The 21,309-nt window shown below is 51.5% G+C and overlaps 1 protein-coding gene across 1 annotated transcript in view; it reads right to left on the bottom strand.

The window, feature by feature from the left end:
• Positions 1–7,129: 7,129 nt before the first annotated feature.
• The window catches only part of IQCA1 (IQ motif containing with AAA domain 1), a 164,955-nt gene continuing 150,775 nt past the window's right edge, over positions 7,130–21,309 (bottom strand). The window contains exons 18-20 of the mRNA XM_053596990.1: positions 15,990–16,167; positions 9,822–10,060; positions 7,130–7,258 (exon numbers count right to left, since the gene is read on the bottom strand). Coding sequence (XP_053452965.1) covers positions 7,130–7,258; positions 9,822–10,060; positions 15,990–16,167 — 546 coding nt within the window. The remainder of the gene's footprint in view (positions 7,259–9,821; positions 10,061–15,989; positions 16,168–21,309) is intronic.

Here is a 21,309-nt window from a genome sequence, read left to right on the forward strand (position 1 = left end):
AGGCAGCCCTTCAGCCTTAGTTGGACTCCCCAGCCTCCAAACCTGTCATAACCGAATTCCTGTTCCTTGTAAATTACTCAGTTTTGAGCATTCTGTTATAAGCAGCACAACAAGGACAAAGGTAGTGAGACAGCAAATGTTAATGGGGTGACAGGGGGAGTGTGTCCCCGCCTGCCTGATTGAGCATCTGTCCTGCCCTCCATCGGTCTTTAGTGTCTTTGCTTGAGAATGACACTTCCCTGAACGTGCACACTTGAGGCCACCATGTAAAAATTGCAGGTAGATTTTCACATTTCCTGTGTCTCCTCCTCCCGTGCACTTGGGTATAGCGAGCGAGGGAAGGTGCACACTCTACCCATGCCTTCACAGCCCCTCCACCAGCCTCCTGTGCTCTCCCTTCCCCACCTGTGGGCTGGAGTTTGATGCCCAGGGTGACCATGAAGATGGTAGCGCCTTTGGCCTGGATGAATCTGAGAGAAGCCCTCCTGCTGCTCCAGCTGGACTTAAATGGCCGAGAAGCTTCTGTTGTGCAGAACCCCTGAGAGTTCATTGGCAGCAAAAGTGGGAGCCAGGACTGCACCACCTCACATACTGTTTGTCCCCTGTTTAGAGCACTGTCTCTGGCCACACTGTCCTAGTCTCAGGGGACAGCACAGCAAGCCCAGGGAGCAGTAACCCCTCTCTTGTGGGGTCTCACATTCTCGTGCAGCACAGGGGAGGATGGAAAACAGATAAATACGCCCATGTTGGTGGCAGCAAAGGCCTAGGAAAAGGAAAGCAAGGCCAAGGTGACAGACAGCAGTCACAGAGGGGACTGTGGCAGCAGAGCCGGTAAGATGCTGGCTTTGAGGGAAGAGCTCGCAGCCTCCGGGGTGATACAGAGGCCCCTCTCCCTGGGGCCGGGACGGCCTCCAGAAGGCCCAACTGCAGCCAAACCCAGATGGCGGTTAGGCCTCTGGCAAGCTCCCACGCAGTGCTGCTGCCCGCCAGAATGAGGAGACCTGGGATCAGAGAGGGCTCCAGCTCAATTCTGTAACTCTCGGGCTTAGAATGAGCCAGGGAGCTCAAGCAGTCACGTGCCTGTGGGAGCACGGAGTGTCCGCTGTAGCTATTCACGTGTGTGAGGATCGGGTCTGCATCTTTCGGGGCGTCTGTGCTGAACATTCTGTGTGCAGGCGTGACTTTGCCACGTGCACTTTGGGCGCCTTCTCAAAGATGTATCTGAAGCCCAGTTGTTTACAAGGCCTGGTGGGCCTGGCCACCACTCCTCTCACCACAAGTGACCCTCAGGACTGACACCAGACAAGGGTTTCTGGGTCCCTTGCATTTGGAATGCTTCTGTCTGAAGAACAACAGGAGCGCAAAGCTAGAAGGCTGTTTGTGGAGGGACTCTGTGGGTGAGGAAAGAAATGTGGCTTCTTGGGATTCCCGAGATAGGCCCCAGGTCACCCCATGTTTGGCCTCCCTTCTGCTGGAAGCCTTGAGGCTGGTGGAGCCTCAGTGTGACCTGGAAAGTGCATTAGCTGGTCAAGGGGAAATGCACGTCCAGCGTGGTAACCGTCCCTGCTGCTGCTCTCCTGGGGGCAGTGGTGGCCCTTCCTGCCCTTCTTGTGCTCAGGGTGCAGCTGGGCACTGTGGGGGGTTCTGCGTCAGCCTTTCCTGTTACAGCTGGGGTCTCCCCTGACTCCCACGAGGAGCAGGAAGGCGCTGTTTTCCTGTAAACAGTAAACACACCTGGGGCACCTGCTCGGCACCCCCTTAGCAGCTCCCGTCCCTGCTGCAGCTGCGGGAAGAGGCCTGAGGCTCACGTTGAGGAACCTGCCATCAACCCCACTGAGGAAATAACGGTGGCTGTGCGACTGCACGTGTGTGCACGCATGCATGTGTGGGGGTTTCTGTGTTGCATAGATGGGGGATGTGTATGTATGACACGTGTGTATGTGTGTAGGGAGTGGCGTATTGGTACGTGTGTATCGTGTGTGTGTAGTGTTTGATGTGTATATAGTTCATGTGGCTTTCACAGTGCACGTGTTTATGTGTATACACGTGTGCAGTGTGTGGCGTGTGCGTGCCGTTTGCGTGCCGTGTGTGCTGTGTGTGCCGTGTGCGTGCCGTGTGTGGCGTGTGTGTGCTGTGTGCGTGCCATGTGTGCTATGTGTGCCGTGTGTGCAGTGTGTGCCGTGTGTGTGCCGTGTGTGGCGTGTGTGTGCCGTGTGTGGTGTGTGTGTGCCGTGTGTGGCGTGTGTGGCGTGTGCAGGCCGTGTGTGCAGTGTGTGGCGTGTGTGTGCTGTGTGTGCCGTGTGCGTGCCGTGTGTGGCGTGTGTGGCGTGTGCAGGCCGTGTGTGGCGTGTGTGACGTGTGCAGGCCGTGTGTGGCATGTGTGTGCAGTGTGTGGCGTGTGTGTGCCATGTGTGCCGTGTGTGTGCCGTGTGTGTGCCGTGTGTGCAGTGTGGCGTGTAAAGCATGTGCTATCCTGTATGTGTGTACATGTGTGGCTGGATTGACCAAGGTTACTAGGAATTTTGGAGAAATTGGACCCAGCACCAGCCCAGTGGGATTTCTCTGAGGTCATAGAGGGAGGCTGACCCAGGGCTCCGGAGATGGAGCTGGTGTGAGCCACACCGCACAGACGGGGGGCTGCCGAGGGCCCCAGCAGGGATCCTCTGAGGACACTTTTGCCCCGGCCACGAGGAGGCAGGAGCTGTCCCCCTCCCATCACAGTACCCACTTTCACTTTAGGAAGGCAGAGGCCTCCTGTGGCACCTGTGGTGTGAGCCAGGGCTAATGGGGTGCTCCGAGTGACTGTGGAGAACCTGCCCAAGTGGGCGCTGTGCCTGGAGCACTGCCTGTCACTGCCCAATTCCCCTCAACCATGGCCTAGGAGGAAAAGAGCCCATTGCACGCCCTCGGATAACAAGATCCGTGGGGCAGGAGTCGGATTCTGTGTTTGGGGCCCTCAGGGCCCTTGCTCTGACCCGCTGGAACTGGCTGCAGAGACTTTGTTTCTGAGACAATCTCGTGGCCAGAAGAAGAGTGAGGGACCATGTGTGTTTGCTGTGTGGAGGACCCGGGTCAGCTGCCTTGGGAGATGAGTCAGGTGTCAGAAAACAAAAGGAGCCTGTGGTGGAGAAGCCAGAGCTCCCCTGCGCTCTTCAGTACTCACTCCCCCGTCCAGACTCAGCGGGAGAAGTGCTGTCCGGCTGATCAGCTATGGGGCAGTAACCCCTCTCGATTGCAGCCCTGCACAGGGACCCTGAATGCTCCATCTAAGGTGACTGCAGAGGTGCTGAGTGCAGCTATTAGCCGGAGCTGAAGAGGCAGACTTGGAGCTTCCCCATAAAGTCTCAGATGCTCCATCCAGGAAGGGTTCTTGCAGGGGTGAAGCCAAGCACTGTTCAGCCTGCTCCCTCGGACTAGGTTGGGCTCCCTGGTGCGCACGCCCTGCCCCTGTCTGGCCCACTTCATTCAGCAGTGCACCCATTTTATTTAAGTCTCCTCTCCTACAAGGCTGCAACACCTGTGCTCTTGCACCCCAGCCTGGCACAGAGGACTCCTGAGGAACGGCACAGGGATGAGCACAGAAGCACTGGCTTGCCGCGGCTATGCACCTGCAGGAGGTGGGGTTGTCAAGGCCACCGCGTATGACCCAATGGGTGATGCTGGTGATGGGTCTCAGGGGCCTTGAGAACACATTTTGGGTGAAGGTCCTGGTTTTCTAAATCTCATGGTGTAGGGGGATGCCGCTTGTTTGCCCCAGAATCTCTTATCATTTCCTCGGCCTTTGTCAGCATCACCCTTGCCTCTCTTACCTCAACTGCCAAGACTTTCAAGGACATTAGAAGCCACTTATGTCAATGGTTTGGGTCCTGTAGAATGAGTGGCTAAAAATAGCGTCACTTTTGTGAAACAGCTCTGTGACCCCCCTACCCTGATTGCTGACTTTGTATTAAATATGGGTATATATTTGGAAGAGTCTCAAAAGCAGGCTCTTCAGCATTGAGGTTTTAAACTTGCTCTTCTGAACATAGGTGTTTAGGCCCTGACCTTCTCAGGGGAGTCTTTTGAGCAATGCTGTGACATCAAGACACGGTTTTGGACCTGGGACCTGCACACTCCTAAGTGCAGGGCCATGAAAGCTCAAATTCCACTTTAATCAGGTTCCATTCTGCAGCATGCTCCCTTAATGAGGGTTAATGACATTAATTACTGTCCCCTCCACTTAAGAACATGCTCAAGAGGAGCTAATTGTCACATAATGGGCCAGGAATGGCTGACACTCTAGTAGAGCTCCGAGGGCCTGTGTCCTCTCCTCCCGCCCAGTCCCCCACCTGCCCACCGTGATGGCCTTCTGTTTCCTCCCATGGGGACTGTCATGTTTCCGTCTCTGTGTCACTTGGAAGTGGGAGCGCAGCTCAAGCTGCCTAGCCTTCCAGGAGGACTTTGGGTTTTCAGGTAACCATTGGGCTCAGGAAATTTGGGGCCTGTCTGTGGAAGATGAGGTGAGTGATCCCAAGGTGAGTCTCCTACACGGGGGAGTGGTTTGCTGGACTCCCTTTAGAGGACGTCTGGCAGCAGTCACCCAAGTGAAAAACATACAGGGTATTTGGCTCAGTAATTTCTGAGAATTTATACTGTGGATCTTCTTGGCACATGCCTACAAATAAGCGTGTGAGGTCATTTATTGCAGCATGGATGGAACAGTAAAAGGTGGACGTAATCTAAGTGCCAAGGACAGAGGAGACAGATTGAGGAACATCCGCAGAGTGGGGTGCCATGTAGGGAACAAAACACGAGGCCAGTCTAGAGGCGCTGATAGGAGACGAGGTCCTGGATGCATTATATTAGTAAGTGAAAAGAACAAAGGGGTGGACAGTATGTGTCGTACCTCACCATTTGTGTCAAAGAAGCACACGTGTGTGTGTGTGTGTGTGCTCATGTGTACTCCCCCCCTTTCCACACCCACTCCATGCAAAGCAGGAGGCTGGCATGTTAACACCAACCTGAGCTCAGCCCCGGTGCACCAGGCTCTTGTGCAGTGGGCAGGGACGTGCAGGGGTTGAGTGGGGCAGCTGGAAACACTGTGCAACTGAAGCCAGCAGGGAGTGCTGCCGGGACTGGCCGTGGCTGCAGGTCAGGCTCAGGGACCCTGTGCAACAAGCGCCCAGACCTCACACTGGGAAGGGCAGCGAGTCATGCTTTGGGAGAAAACGAGAGACCTGTAGTCTCCACGTTAGTGCACTGGGTCAAAAGAGCAATTTTAAGACTCAAGCTACTCTGAAGCTGCTCCCGATGCGGTAGTCACACTAGCACATGTGGGCTATTTAAAATGATACTACCATTGAGTACAGTTAGAAATTCAGTTCTTCAAGCCACATTTCAAATGCTTAGTAGGCACAGGTGACCACCGGCTACTCCGACTGGGAGAGCAAGATCTAGAACTTTCTATCCTGGCAGCAAGTTCTACTGAATAGTGCTCTAAAGCTGATGATCGTATTTTTATTATTTAATTACTTTTAAAATTCTGTCAACAGAGATTTGTATGAGTTCTGAAAAAAGCGTGCTTTAACTCAGACCAAGTTAAATGGTATTTAAAAATGTGTTGCCTTTTACTCTCACAACTGCCATTTGTTCACAGTGCAGACCCAAACAAACATCAAATCCCAGAGACTTGAGCCTTTTTCCTTGGGTCATAAGCAACGGTCTTCTTCCCATGGCATGTGAAAGGATCTTGGTGGAACCATCTTGGAGACATGAATGTACACCTGCCCTCAGAGGTCAGGGTAGGGGGTGTGTCAGCTCTCAGGCCACACTGGGATCTGGCAAGACATTGTCTGAAGTGGGTCAGTGGAGATCAGGCCCAGAGTCTGGGGACACTGGGATCCTTGGGGATGAGAAGGCACATCTACAAGAGGGGCACCAAGAAGGCAGCAGTTAGTACAAGAGGATGATCAGGGGATTTTCCGCTGGGGAGCAGGACTGTCCAGCCCATCAGCCTGTGACCATCTGTTTGTCCTGATTTGTGTCAGCCTACCGGGTGCAGACCACAGGCTGAAGGGGACAAGCTGGTCTGTCCCCTGCCAGAAGGCACTTGGAAACCACTAGTCTTCTTGGGCATGGGTGATCCAAGCTACTGGAAATTCTGGGGACACTTGGGGATCTACCCTGGCCTGTGGAGGGGGAAAGTTTATGAATCTCTGTGGTATAACCCAAAACCACCTGACAGGGTATTTTTAAAATTCTCTCCCATAAGTCTGCTGCCTCTGGTTACGTTCTCACCACAGTTTGGAAGTGGGTGACTTGCAGTCCTCCACCAATAACCGTTCATGTTCTTACAAAATTTTAATTTCTCCTTTGGCCATTTTGACCATAGATTTTCTACTCTTTAATCTTTTTCTTATTTACCATTTTTTACTTCTTTACTACGGCTTCCTCTTTTGGGTGCACTTACCCTATTCTTATGTCACAGTTTTGCCCAATCATTGGCTTGCCAGTGTTTCTGTGCTTGCAATGAACACCACGCCGGGCCATGACCTCCACCCAGCGTGCCCAGTGTTGGCCGCATGACCCTGGACATTAGTTACCTCCCTTCAAAATGAGGCTGTTGAAATAGTTCAGCTCCACCAATCAAATTACTCAAGTCAGTTCAAGGACAAGAACTTTATTCCACTCTATAAAATATGTTACTAGAGCAAATAATTAATGTATTCAAATATGTGCAAGATACTGTACATGTGTGGATTAATAAAAAGCTAGTGTGCTGACGATTATCTATCCAGTACTGACTAGCTATCAAATTAGAACATTCTCTCTCAAATTTTAAATTTGATAACTGACAAGATGAAGCATCCAACTTGGAAAGATCGTGGAGTGTGTGAAGAGTGAATTTTAGTTATGCAGAAATGTAATTAATGTAGATTAAGCTACAGAAATGATTATTATGGACACCCGGCCTGGCGTCAGGACACCTCCGGGCATAACTGGGCACGCGCAGTGGGGAGCCAGAGCCGCTGCACTTTTCCAAGTGTCTTCTTCCGGGGGTTTCATCAGACCGATGATGGGGAGCTTCTCTCTGGAGCTGGGGGCCATCTCTACCCCAGAGGAGACTCAGAGATGGGTCCTCAGAAAGGCATTACTTTTTCTTTTTCCCCTTTTTCCCTTTCTTCTCTTTCTTTTTCCCTTTATCCTTTGATTTTTCTGGTCCACCTCCCATTAATGCCAAGGCTCGCTTTTTACCCAGAGGGGTTTTGGCGTACCAGTTCTGAAAGAAAACGCAAGTTCAGGAAAAGATCATAATGACACAAATTCACTGGAATACTCTTAATGATAAAGAAAAAAATGTCACTTAATACCTGTTGACTGCTTATTATGTGCCAGTCACTATTAACTCTTTTTCATTTGCAACAGAGGGTCATTATGAGGCCTAGGTGAACGGACAGTGGCTGGCACATAATGAGCAGTCAGTCAGTATTAGCTGACATTTTTATAACTTGTATCCTTACTATCGTTAAATACTTTCTCTATCATATCCACGGAGGAGTGTAGAATGTGCTTGGAGAATCTGCAAGATCTTAGTCTGATACATTGTCAGGAGCATGATTAGGTAAAATTTCTCAGGGCTTTCTTCATTATAAGCAACTATAGCGATGGTATCATGTTATTCAAGGGCGTGATGGTGTCACTCCATCCATCCATCTGCTGAATAAATGTGTCCCTAAGTGAGCTTACTGAACATCTTCTTGGGGCCAGGTGTGGTGCTGAGTACTAGGACTGAGATGCAAGCAGATGTGGCCATGTGGGGAAAGCGTAGTGCTGAGAAGATGATTCATTTTCTTAAAACATGAATAAAGGGGTAAGACATGCCAAGAATGGGTGTGCAAAACATGTACATTCCCATCCCAGGCCGTAAAATGATAGTATTTCCTTCTCTTGAATAGTATAATCAGACCTATAATGCCTAAAATAGGAAAACTTCTAGAGATCACTTTGGAAAGTTAAAAAAACAGCTAAGAGAAAGAATAGGTTTTAACATCCTTTTTTTCCCTTTGAGACAGAGCCTAAAGCTGTTGCCCTGGGTAGAGTGCTGTAGCACCACAGCTCACAGCAACCTCCAAGTAGCTGGGATCTACAGGTGCCCACCACAATGCCTGATTATTTTTTGGTTGTAGTTGTCACTGTTGTTTGGCAGGCCTGGCCTGGATTCGAACCTGCCAGCTCTGGTGTATGTGGCTGGCGCTTTAGCTGCTTGAGCTACAGGCACTGAGCCAGTTTTAATATCCTAAGTCTAAATCCTCAAAATAAGGAGAAAAGTTAATATTTTAGGAAGAAAAAAGTTGGGAATTTCAGAAAAAACATGTAATACATCATTGAAGAGGAAAAATATTTGCAATTATGATGAATAAGATTTAAATAGTAAGAATATTAATTCAGATGTTTAGCAAAAACTCAACTGAAGTTAAAAATATTTTTTTCAGTTTTGATAGAGAAGGGGCCAGCAGAATATAGCTGATGGGCCAAATTTGGCCTGTTGCCTGTTTGTGCAAAGAAAGTTTTATTGGAGCCCAGCCATTCTTCTTCAATTATGTTTTGTGTAGGAGGCCTTTGTATCATGATGCAGAGTTGAATAGTTGTAAGAGACTGCATGACTTTCAAAACCTGAAATATTCACTATTTGGACCTTTATGGTAACAGTTTTCCAACCCCTGTCTTAGACCATTATTGCTGGAATCATTATTATGGCTAATTTCCACCTCTCCTGAAGCATTAGGGGTGAACCAGGACGGAGCCACAGTTTATAGACCTGGTAGGAAAATGATATGTTGTGCAGGGCAATTTTCTTCATCTTAAGCAAGCTCCCAGAGGTGAGAAGCTTGACTGAGAATTTCAACCCTCTTTCTGGTGATCGCACCACCAATGCTATGGCAGCCTTTAATTGAGTGGATATAATTTTCTTCCCTTGCTTTTGGCCTTGGTCAAGGAAACTATGTTCAGAAAGAGGACACCACTGAATTCATCTTGATTTAAAGAAGAGCAGGTGATGGGTGGCACCTGTGGCTCAAGGAGTAGGGTGCCGGCCCCATATACCAGGGGTGGTGGGTTCAAGCCCGGCCCTGGCCAAAACTGCAAAAAAAAAAAAAAAAGAAGAGCAGGTGAAGTCTGAGGAGGATGCACTGGTTTGGCATCAAGGCCTAGGGCTCCACCCGCGCTTTGTCTTGGGCCATCTCTGTACATGAAGAAGCATGCGACTCTCATCAATTTGTGTCCTCTCATAAAAGAGGGAGTTGGAAGAGATGAGTCTCAAAGTTTCCTGCAGGTTTAGAAAGTGCTGTGACTATCTCAGAATGTATTCAGACACAGGAAAACTAAATTTTAGTGAGTTCTCTGTGGTTTCCTATTGCAAATGAACCGAAAATGGAAAAGTGAAGTGTATTGTGGCAACTATGGGACAAAACAGCAGAGGCTTGAAATATGTGATTTAGGGAACGGTTTCATCGACGCAGCGCTCGTTCCCTGACGTGAAGTCTGAAGGCGCGGCCGTGACGACAGCCTGTGTGCGCATGTGCATGTCGGGACCCGGTGGTTTGGAGTTGCTGCAATTTGGCTGTTAAGTTTCTAAGGTCACAAATCACAATCCTCCTCAAACATGGCAGACACATGCTTTCCTGCCACAGCTCAAAAGATTTTATAATCCAAAAATAAGCAAGCTTTCAAATTTCATCATCCATGGAAGAGTTAAAATTCATGACACCCAGGAGAGCAGAGGGAGGAGGTGAGGTGACGTGAGTTGCTGTGGGGTATGGCCATCGAGGCGTGGGCTGACTTACCTTCAGGGTCTCCTCTTCCTCTCTGAACACTGGATTGATGCCGGTTATCACCAAAGTGAACTCGGCTGCGGTGAGCGGCCTGTGAGCTTGCTGCCGGACTCGCCTGTCTGTGAGCACCTCCTTAACCACCTCCACTATGTGCCTCTGAGTAAAGCCATCGGTGATTTTGGCCAGACAGCTGACATTCAGGGTGTTGGTAAGGATTCCTCCATTGCGCTGGATGATTTGCTTCCACAACACTGTTGTATCCAAAGTGGCAGAAAAGACACAGAACACAAGGGTTAGACAGGGAAAGAAGTGTCAGCCAGGGACAGAGCGCGTCACATCAGGACAGGGACATCAGGAAGCCACGCAGAGGGAGTTTACGCCAATTTCTCTGTCGTTCAAATGAGCAGAAAGCTCAATAACTGTTTTCCTCTGGGGGTTTCAACTGTAAGACACACCAATGACCCTGAGACCCGCAGGTCTACAAGTCACCCGCAAATTAACAAGGACAGTGTTAAACCACAGTCAGTATCATCTTAACACGGTACCTGGAAAGATGTTCCCAGTCTTCTAATGTCAGAAATCACACAGGGTGTATATGGGATCTCTGCTCAGCAGGATGTTAGGTTTCCCAAAGAATCTTGCCAAGTAGTTTAACTTATTATCATATTTTAATTATGAAGTTCATTTCTTACATAATTTTTACATCCAGAACTAGAATACAGATTCTAGAAACAGAAGGAGCTCTAAGCTTGCCTCCCTATTCAGCTACAACAATCCCAGTCTTGCAAGTTTCTGTGCTCAGCATCCAACTTTCCCACAGGGCAGACTCCTCAAGTCAAGGCTCACTAGTGACACGGCTCGGGTACTCGGTTACAGCATGGACACGCACACACTGACTTCTAAGATGCATGGTGCTTGGTATTCATGTACAATTTTGGTTGAGATTCCTCCAAATATACAAGTCATTGGTGACATTCCAAAGATCACCATTTCTTTTTTTTTTTTGAGAGTGCCATGGCGTCACAGCTCACAGCAACCTCAAATTCTTGGGCTTAAGTAGCTGGGACTACAGGAGCCCGCCACACTGCCCGGCTACTTTTTGTTGTAGTTATCATTGTTGTTTAGCTGGCCCTGGTCAGGTTCGAACCTGCCACCCTTGGTGCATGTGGCTGGCGCTGTAACCACTGTGCTACAGATGCCGAGCCAACATGGCCATTTCTTAACAGGGGCACAGTGAGAGAGCTCGGCCAGGCAGTCCCAGCTCTGGTGGGACAGTCATCCCAAGTACAAGAGGATGGGGATGAGAACCAGCCGACTTCCTTGTCACAGTGACAGCACCCCACTATAAACCTTTCAAAGATTGGCTTTCACAGAGCCAGCCACTCATGAGCTCTTGACACTTGGGGTGCTGCGCAGAGACCCACAGGAGATAGGTGGGCAGTGCACATGCACGGCAGGCTTGGGGGCCTGGCAATGGCTGTTGCTGAGGACCGAGGCCAGGGCCCTGGGAGCCCCGAGGCAGGGAGGGTCTCAGGGCTGAGCGCTGTGTTTACCTCTTGGATGCAACAGACTCCTCATTTCCTCAGACTCATCTATGTTCACTTCTTTCCCTTCTTTAGACAAAAAAAAAAAAAAGGTCTTGGCTTCCCTTCATCTGCCTTTGACATGCCCAATTGATTTCATCCTGGCTTGGCCTCAAGATGGCATAATATCTCAAAGTTAATTTTTGGGGGGACTTTATAAAAGCCTGAGAGGTGAATAATGTGCTGTGGGTGACCTCCTGACCCCTGACCCCTGAAATTCTAGGTTAAATCTGAAGACAAAACCTGGACTCATCAGAGCAGCCACTGAATCTGACCAGATTGGGGGAGGAGGAGCTCTGACGAATTGGGTCATTAGTGAAGGGACTGCAGGGAACTGAGGCGGGGAAAGCATGAGGAATGCAGAGGGAAGGGACCCTGAGCGATTTGTGGGGGTCAGACCAGGCACTCGTCACCCCCGGGGGGTGGGTATTTGCAGAGACAGCTGGATTTGGGGTGAGGATGGAGACGCTGCCTTATGTTTGGGGAGCCTTACGGATGGTTTCCCCAGCTGATCCTCTCCTTCCTGCTCAGCATGGTCACTTGCCCACACTGCCCGCAGGAGCCTGGGACAGGGGATGCAGCCCGCAGCATGCACCCACACGTGTTTGGCGTTCTGCTGCAGGCAGACAGGTGGCCAGGTGGCGGTGCACATTATGAATTTGTAGCCTGTACTTTACGGGCTGGAAGAGACTATTTTCGATCATGGCAGAGACAGCAACAGTCTTTCTTTAAGACGGATGCCTTGGCCACTGTGGCTGTGAGAACCTCAAGGTGACTGCAGGAAATGTTGGACAGTGTTTATGATGTGGGCAGGAACGGCGGCCTGAACAGATCAATCACCAGGGGAGAAATATGTGAGGAGTGTGGCTGAGTGGACAGACCCCAGGCCCCAGAGGAGTGTTGCCTGCAGGCTGATGACCTGCCCACAGGTGAGGGGACCCTCTCGCTCCTGCTGCTCCCAGGACAATGCTGTGAGGAGATCTGGGGGATAGGGGGAGTCTGTGATGTGATCTGAATCTCAGGGAATCTTGGAATTTTATCACAAGAACAGATTGCAGGGACTATGTATCCATGGCTTCTTGTTTAAATGGCCTAGAGTTTTGTCAAAAAATAGAAACCGTTCAATCCAAAGTCAAGAATAATGCTCTAGCCCCTTAAACTAATGCACTAACATACTCCATTAAGATGGCTTAAAAAAAATTATATATATATATGTAATACCAAAAAAAAAAAAAAAGCAAGAGAAAAGAAAACAAAGAAGAGCACATGACGGGAGAGAGGATTAGCTTTGATACAGCCAGGAGTGTAGGCTGCCCGGAACTGACGGCAGAGACAGGCCGAGACTGCTGTGCCCCTGCTCCCCGTCTCTGCCCCGGTCTCTGCCCCCCGTCTCTGCCCCCGGTCTCTGCCCCCGGTCTCTGCTCCCCGTCTCTGCTCCCCGGTCTCTGCCCCCCGTCTCTGCCCCCGGTCTCTGCCCCCGGTCTCTGCTCCCCGTCTCTGCTCCCCGGTCTCTGCCCCCCGTCTCTGCCCCCGTCTCTGCCCCCGGTCTCTGCTCCCCGTCTCTGCCCCCGTCTCTGCCCCCCGTCTCTGCCCCCGGTCTCTGCCCCCCGTCTCTGCCCCCGTCTCTGCCCCCCGTCTCTGCCCCCGGTCTCTGCTCCCCATCTCTGCCCCCGTCTCTGCCCCCCGTCTCTGCCCCCGGTCTCTGCCCCCCCGTCTCTGCCCCCGGTCTCTGCTCCCCGTCTCTGCCCCTCGTCTCTGCCCCCGGTCTCTGCTCCCCGTCTCTGCTCCCCTGTCTCTGCTCCCCGTCTCTGTCCCCCGGTCTCTGCTCCCTGCCTCTGCTCCCCGGTCTCTGCTCCCCGTCTCTGCTCCCCTGTCTCTGCTCCCCGTCTCTGTCCCCCGGTCTCTGCTCCCCGTCTCTGTCCCCCGGTCTCTGTCCCCCGGTCTTTGCTCCCCGTCTCTGCTCCCCGTCTCTGCTCCCCTGTCTCTGCTCCCCGTCTCTGTCCCCCGGTCTCTGCTCCCCGTCTCTGTCCCCCGGTCTCTGTTCCCCATCTCTGCTCCTCGGTCTTTGCTCCCCGTCTCTGCTTCCCTGTCTCTGCTCCCCGTCTCTGTCCCCCGGTCTCTGCTCCCCATCTCTGCTCCCCATCTCTGTCCCCCAGTCTCTGCTCCCCAGTCTCTGCTCCCCGTCTCTGCTCCCCAGTCTCTGCTCCCCGTCTCTGCTCCCGGTCTCTGCTCCCCGTCTCTGTCCCCCGTCTCTGCTCCCCGTCTCTGTCCCCTGGTCTCTGCTCCCCGGTCTCTGCTCCCGGTCTCTTCTCCCTGGTCTCTGCTCCCCGTCTCTGCTCCCCGTCTCTGCTCCCGGTCTCTGTCCCCCATCTCTGCTCCCGGTCTCTGCTCTCTGGTCTCTGCTCCCTGGTCTCTGTCCCCCATCTCCGCTCCCCATCTCTGCTCCTGTCTGTGTCATCCCCTTCTCAGCTGGGCGTCCCTGCTCCTGCCCCTCAGTGGGACCATATGACCCATTCTTGCCACTGTGATGTGGGCAGCAGAAACGTCGGTGCCTTCTAGGTCTAGTCCTTAAAATCTCCTCCAGGCCTCCACCTTGCCCTTCTTTCTTCTTATCATGTTGGCTGGATGCAAAGGACCCAGTGGAGGGTTCTGAGGCCCTGCAAGATGGAGAAGCCTCTAGAAGAGAAGAGGAATTGCTGGCTCCAACGTCTGTGAAACTTGGTGTACAACATTGATTTATGAGGCCAGGATCGAAATTCATCAAGACAGAAGTGAACACTGCCAACAGTGTGGCTAATAAACTAGTGGTTTAGCACGTGTGGGGGGACAGAGGGTTGTTCTTTCAGTGAATAGCATGGACCAGGAGCTTAAGGATAACCAGAAAGGCCCACATGTCCCCTTGGTTTTGGGGTTTTGCTCGTGTGACTGGAGAAGGATTAGTGGAAGCCAAGTCTGGCATAATCATTGCATGGCTATCCTTAATGCTGATCACCACTGCCACCAGTGCCACTGCCACCTGCACCCCCGACTGCCACTGGGCCCAGCAGCACCTGCGCTATTGCCATTCGAACATTGGTACCAGCCTCCCGGCACCACTATTCACACCACCACCACTGGCCACATCTACCACCTCCCTAGGGTCACCATACACTGCCACAACTGCCACTGTTCACAAGGCTGTCATCTAGCACGTGCTGTCCCCACCTCCACCATCTCTAACACTGGCCATTGCCATCCCAACACCAAATCTCTCACCACTGCCCACCAGTGCGGTGCTGAAGGTGCCCCTCTAGGGCCATGCCCGCAGCATTTGCACCCTTGTGTCCCCCGCTGCTCTTAGATCGGGGCTGGCCCTTTGGTTTCTGCCTGGCCAGTGGGGTGTGGTGACGGAATCTCAGTGACTTATGAGGCTGGGTCAGCTATTGGCCTAATCTCTTGAAACATGCACTTATGGGACGGTCTCCTGTGGGACTTGCTGCCATGTGTGCAAAATCATCTGGAATGGCCAGGTGTGGGCTATCCAGTTACCAGCCTCAGCTGCACCCCCCAGACCCCACTAGCTCCGGTCACACAAGTGAGCTGTCAGGGGTGTGCACACGGTCCAGTCTCCACAGCACTGGGGCCCCAACTCACACATAGCTCTGACATCATGCCATGCCTGGACACTTGGAGGAGGATGCCCCAGCTGACCCATCAGTCCTCAGAGCTGCCATGGGGGTACTTTGCTGTTTTGAGCCACCAGGTGACAGGAACAGCCACCAGCACTATCACTTGCTCCCTTTGCCAATCACCCCTGTCACTTCCCTTCCTTCTCCTCCCACCACCACTCCCCTCCTGCCCCCTTCCCTCCTGGGGCCACCACGGGTCTGGGCACTCTGGGTCACCATAGCCCTGTGGCACATGGCACAGACAGTTCTCCTCCTTCCCAGGTGAGAACTCAGGGCTCAGGTCGACTGACTTGTCAAGGTCAGCAGCTGGCAAGGGGCAGTGCGGGACTTGGAGCAGGTCTCTGGAGAGCCCCAGGCTCTTGTGGCTCTTTCCAACTTCACTGCACTGCCTTGGAAGCACTTTTTGTATTGTTCCTGTTTAAAAATAAGCTTCAAAAGAAGAGGATTTTGAATCAGGCTATTCAAGAGGAAAGAATTGAAAAGGTAAGCACTTGTATTTAGTATTTATTTTAAGTAAGTCAACATGCAACCGGACTTTGAGACGGGGGTGGAGAACAGCTTGGTAACAAGAAGCCGTGCTGCATGGGAAAGACGCTGTCACCCTGGGCACAAGAAGGGTGAGTCTCATCTACCTGTCAAGAGAAAAATTAGCACCCACAGGGCTTTTGTCACCACTAGGGCCAAAAATAATGGTCTCCATCCAGGTTCCTTTTATCTTGGGCAAAGAGAAATACATTAACAGCAGAACAAAGACCTATGGCTTCCCTCCTACGACCCAGCAGTTCACACTGATGGCGCGTGGTCCCCCTGCCCACATAACTCATCCAATGCCTCCTGGGTCACCAGGGCCACCCGGGCCCACACACCTGCAACCGACCAAATAACAGACGACTCAGTTACCACATGCGGAAAGGGGCTAGGGTACTTGCCGTATCTGGATGCGTAGTCTGGCCTGGGAACCAAAATAATTTTTTGGTAAACTTTGCAAAACGATTGGATTTCGGCATCAAAAGGACGCTTGGTTGTCCCCACAATCAGAATCCTATCATCTGGCTTCAGGAGCTTCAGGATTTTGGGAAGCTGTCTTTTCAGGCGTTTAGGGTCATTCTGGGAGAAAAAAGAGGGGAACAAAATTGGCCCACATATAGAAAAAAGACTGACAAACTAAAAAAAAAAACCTATGCTCAGAAAGAGAATGCACTGGCATACAAGGGTTAGAGTGATTTCAAAGCTCAGAAAAACACAATTTCTTAAAAGTTTGCCATGGGACAAGTCTTGGAACATGCTTCCTAGTTTGACTGGGTCATTTTTAATTGTTGGCATTTCCTTTCCTCAACCTCTGCGGTCCAAATTTGGAAAGTGGGAAGGAAGGAAGCACCTGGCTGGATATTCGAGCACCCTCACCCTAAGAACGGGAAATAGTGGCTAACTTCCAAGCACAAGAAAGCTCGCTGGGACTTGTAATTTGTTTGTGGTGCTCCTGTTTTCCTGAGTTGTTTGGAAGGTGAACCCAAGATTTCCTTTGCTGAACTGCTATAAAAATGAGGAACCGAGCTCTGCATCTCACATCTGACACATACCTGGTTACATAACGTTGCGAAATGTCTCCCTCTGGAGCAGTGTGGAAATGGTTTGAACCTGTATGATTTTAGTATAACCTCAGCACTGATGGAGGACAGCAACAGCCTAGCTTTAAATTACCCTCACCTGGCATAGATAAGAAAGGAGGAAGTGTGGGAAGAGGGGGGACGAGGGGGGCTGGTGGGAGCCCCCATGGACACGCCCCCTGCACAGTCTTGGCCATTTTTGTCACCATTTGGCTGATAGCTAATAAGGTTCTTCATCTTTTCATGTGCTTATTAGTCATTCCTGTCATCTTTGGGAGAATGCAAATGCATAGCCAGGTTGTTGGCCCATTTTGAAAGCTGGGTCATTTGTCTTTTTTATTATTGAGTTATAAGAGTACTTTATATGTTCTAGATACAAGTCCCTTATCAGTACACGGTTTGCAAATATTTCCTTCCTTTCAGTGGGTTGTCTTTTCACTTCCTCGATGGTGTCCTGTGGAGCAAAAATGTTTCTAACTTTGGTGGGGTGCAAATTTAATTTTTCTTTGCTTGGGCTTTAGGTGTCTTATCTAAGAAATCATTGCATAATCCAAGGTCACAGAGATTTACACCAAGATTTTTTTTTAAGAGTTTTATCATTTTAGCTCTTACTTTTATGTCTTTGATACATTATGGGTTGAGTTTTGTATATGGTGTGAGGTAGGGGTCCAACCTCATTCTTTTGCAGGTGGCTAGCTAGTTGGTCCCAGCATCATTTCTTGAAAAGACTATTCTTTATGCATTGAATTATCACGACACCTTTGTCAAAATTGACGGTTCTGTAAATGTAACGGTTTATTTCTAGGCTTTCAATTCTTTTTTTTTTTTTTTTGTAGAGACAGAGTCTCACTTTATGGCCCTCGGTAGAGTGCCATGGCCTCACACAGCTCACAGCAACCTCCAACTCCCAGGCTCAAGCAATTCTCTTTCCTCAGCCTCCCGAGTAGCTGGGACTACAGGCACCCGCCACAACACCCGGCCATTTTTTGGTTGCAGTTTGGCCGGGGCTGGGCTTGAACCCGCCACCCTCGGCATATGGGGCCAGCGCCCTACCGACTGAGCCACAGGCACCGCCCTAGGCTTTCACTTCTATTCTGCTGATCTCTATTTCTCTATTTATGCCAGTACCCCACTGTCTTGATTGTTGTAGCTTTGCAGTAAGTTGGGACGTGAAATTGGGAAATGTGAGTTTTCCAACTTTGACTTTTCTTGTGAAGACTGTCTTGGCTAGGTTCCTTGAATTTCTCCATGAACTTCAGGATCAGCTTACTAACTTCTGTAAATAAGCCAGGTGGAATTTTGATGGAAATTCATTGAGTCCATAAATCAATATTTTGATTTATTTTAATAATATTAAGTCATTCAACCCATGAATATAAAATGTCCTGCCATTTATTTAGGCGTGCTTTACATTTTTTAAGAATGTTTTTTAATTTTCAGAGAGCTGTGGTGTCACACAGCTCACAGTAACCTCCAACTCCTGGGCTTAGGCGATTCTCTTGCCTCAGCCTCCCAAGTAGCTGGGACGACAGGCACCTGCCACAATGCCTGGCTATTTTTTTGTTGCAGTTTGGCTGGGGCCGGGTTTGAACCCGCCGCCCTTGGTATATGGGGCTGATGCCCTACCCACTGAGCCACAGGCGCTGCCCTCAGAGAAGTATTGTACATCTTTTGTGTCAAAGAAGAACTTTATGAGAACAATTTCTGCAGAGTGGTGAGGGCAGCAAGCTGATGGTGGGATTGAGGAGTGAGTAGGGATGGTGAGGAGTGACTAGTCATTTAAGAAGCTTGATGGAGAACAAGGCAGGTGGTGGGGGTGACTGGGACATGTGGAGGACACATGAGGGCTGCCCAAAGACTAGTGGAAGGACTGATTTGAGGGTTCTGGTAAGAACAGAGGCAGAGAGAGACTCCATGGGGAAGAGATGTGCCTGCATGGTCTGAGCCCATCCCTAGCAACCAAGTTGCCATGGTGATGGCAGTATAGTCCCTGCCCTCTCTAAGGCAGGTGATGGTACTGCTACCTGCATGTCCTGAAATGACAGGGACATTTGAAATTAATTCATCTATTTGGATAACAAATATTGATCCTGGGTGGCTGACGGTGAGGTGCAGTCCCACTAGTAGGGGCTGGGATAAGAGGTGTGTTCACCCAGTCAGTGGCTGCCCTGCCCTCAGGCCACTCCTGGCCCACTTCAGAGCTGTCCATTAGGCAGGGAAGCTGGATGCTCTTTGCCCATGCCAGAAAATATTCCCATGAACATACAGCAACCTCCGCAACTGCCATCCATACCGCTAGGCCCGCCAGCTCCTCACAACTGTATTACTGTGGGCAGTTTCAAATTAGTGGCTAGCATCCACGGAGCAATTTCAATTTGCTTTTCTGCAGTTAGCTCCACAAAATAACCACCACAGCCAGCCCGGACAAAGCAAGCCATTCCCTTGTGGAGGCCCCACTGCGATGTCAGGGAAGGCTCGTGCTTGATGAAGTAACAAAGGGTAATGGAGCAGAAAACACAGGGGCAGGCTGTTGTGCCTGGCTCTTCACTGCCTTCACCTCACATGCAGACAGCCCACCGGCCGCATTCTGTCGCAGATGGGAGAGGGTGACCGCTTGCTCCGGGGAGGAGGAGGGGCAGGGCGCTGTCTGGGCAGCTACCAGGGGCAGGGTGTGTTTGTAAGAGTGGCAAGGTGGGTAGTACTCGGAGTTTGGACCGCACTGAAATTCTGGAGGGATAGGGGCTTCTCAAGGGTTGTCGAGGACAATGAGAGGGGATAACAGTGAGGACAGGAGCACCGAGGATCTGGAGTGGTGCATGTGAGGTTCCAGGACCAGAGTGAGGCAGTTTTCAGGATGAGGTGTAGGTTACCCCGGGGTTGAGGAGGGCCGACCTATGGTCAGAAGGTGAAACCTCCCAGCTTTGGCATGGCATCCAGGTGGGTACAGGGGCCTGGCCTCTGCATCCACGCAGACCTGCCTGAGGCCTGGCAGGATCTGTCAGCCGTGCACGGGCACTCTGGAAGGCTTTGTCCTCCTCTGTGAGACAGAGAAACAATGCCTTCCTCCCAGGGCTGCTGGGAATTTCCAGACATGTGCATTGTTCCTGGGAAGGAGAAGGTGTTGGATTAATACCTCCCTGTCGCCGTGGGGTCAGGTCCTCGCGTCCCTGCACCCAGGAAACTCAACCTCCTGATGTAGGCTCCATGCTCAGGAGCTGCCATAGCTGGCCTGGTCTTCTCTGCTGCCTCCTTGCTGTGACTGGGTGAGCTTCGTGGATTTCATCATGGGAGGAGGCCTTAGCCCAAAGGCAGAGGCATTGGAGGGTTGACTCCAACCCTCCAGCGTGAAAATCGCTGTTGATTTTCACAGGGCCTTCCTGGGATCCTTCAAGCCCAGCAGACAGCCTCCAGGCCCAGAGTGGCCTGCTGTCTCGTGCTGCGGCTGCAGCGGGAGGAACACTCTAGCCTCCTGGTGTCTGTGCAGGTGCCTCAGAGCCTTTGGGATGGGGAGCCTTGGGAGGCTGGGGCAGGTGAGAGAAAGGACACTGAGCCCCCAGGGGCTGAGTGATGCAGGAGGGCTGGTTATGGTGCCAGGAGGGCCGATCATGATGCTGGTTACAGTGCTGTCCAGGTCCCTCACACCTGCTCATTAGCTGCAGCCCTTGGTTTTTGATCATCACCTTTGGAACATGGGTGCCCACTGGTCATGACTCTCCCGGCCCTGTGGCTGAGGGCCGTGGGTAAGACTCAGAAGTCTGGGAGGCTGGGGAGGTGCACAGAGCTGGCTTATCCTCAGGAGACCCAGGAAAGCAGAAGGAACTCTGGGCCCCTTGCTGTGAGGGGCAGGCCCAGCGACGCCATCAGCATGCAGCGCAGGACCAGCAGGTGCGAGTTCCTGCGTGAGCCAGGCCACGCACATATGATTGTTCTTGCCCACGCCCCTCTCCTCCTGCTGGGATGCTGGTGCGGAGACCCGGCTGCTGGGAGGGGTGTTCACGCCTCTTGTAGGTGTCTGGGCCTGGGATGGCTCAGACCCCTTGTGGGTGTTCAGGGACCCAGGGAGCCAGCTTCTGTGTTTCCCTGGGGATTGACCCAGGGCACGATTCCTGGTCTGCAGTATAGGAATCCCCCAGACAGATGCTGGAGCCTGCTAATGCAGAAGTGAACAGAGAAAAGGGCCAGCTGTGCCTCCTCGGCCTGAATTCCTTCCGGGACAAGGCTAGTCAAGGGCAGTGCTGGTGGGCATCTGGGATGGGCAGATGGGATGGGTGCTGAGAGGGCATGTCTGCATCGGAAACAGAAGGGCTGATTTGGGGGGTTCTGGTGATGTGGCTCACGTCCCCATCCTTGGTTGGTCTTCTGGCCCTTTGCTGAAGGACATTTAAAAGCCCTGAGACCCTGTTTCATTCTGCCAGCTCTTTCTGGCCCCTTTGGCCTGTCCCCAGAGCTCCCCGGGCCATTACAGGTGAACGCCCACATTCCTACTGTTCCCTAGGGACTCACGGCGCAGGTGAGCAGAGGGCTGTGATTGCCAGCAAACCAACAATCCGAGTGTGTTACAGGAGACAACTCTGGGAGGCTTCATCACTCAGAGACTGTTCCGGCTGGAACTTTCTAGTTTGATGGGTGAGGAAGTGGCAGC

This window comes from Nycticebus coucang, chromosome 7 (genome assembly GCF_027406575.1).
Source record: "Nycticebus coucang isolate mNycCou1 chromosome 7, mNycCou1.pri, whole genome shotgun sequence".
NCBI lineage: Eukaryota > Metazoa > Chordata > Mammalia > Primates > Lorisidae > Nycticebus > Nycticebus coucang.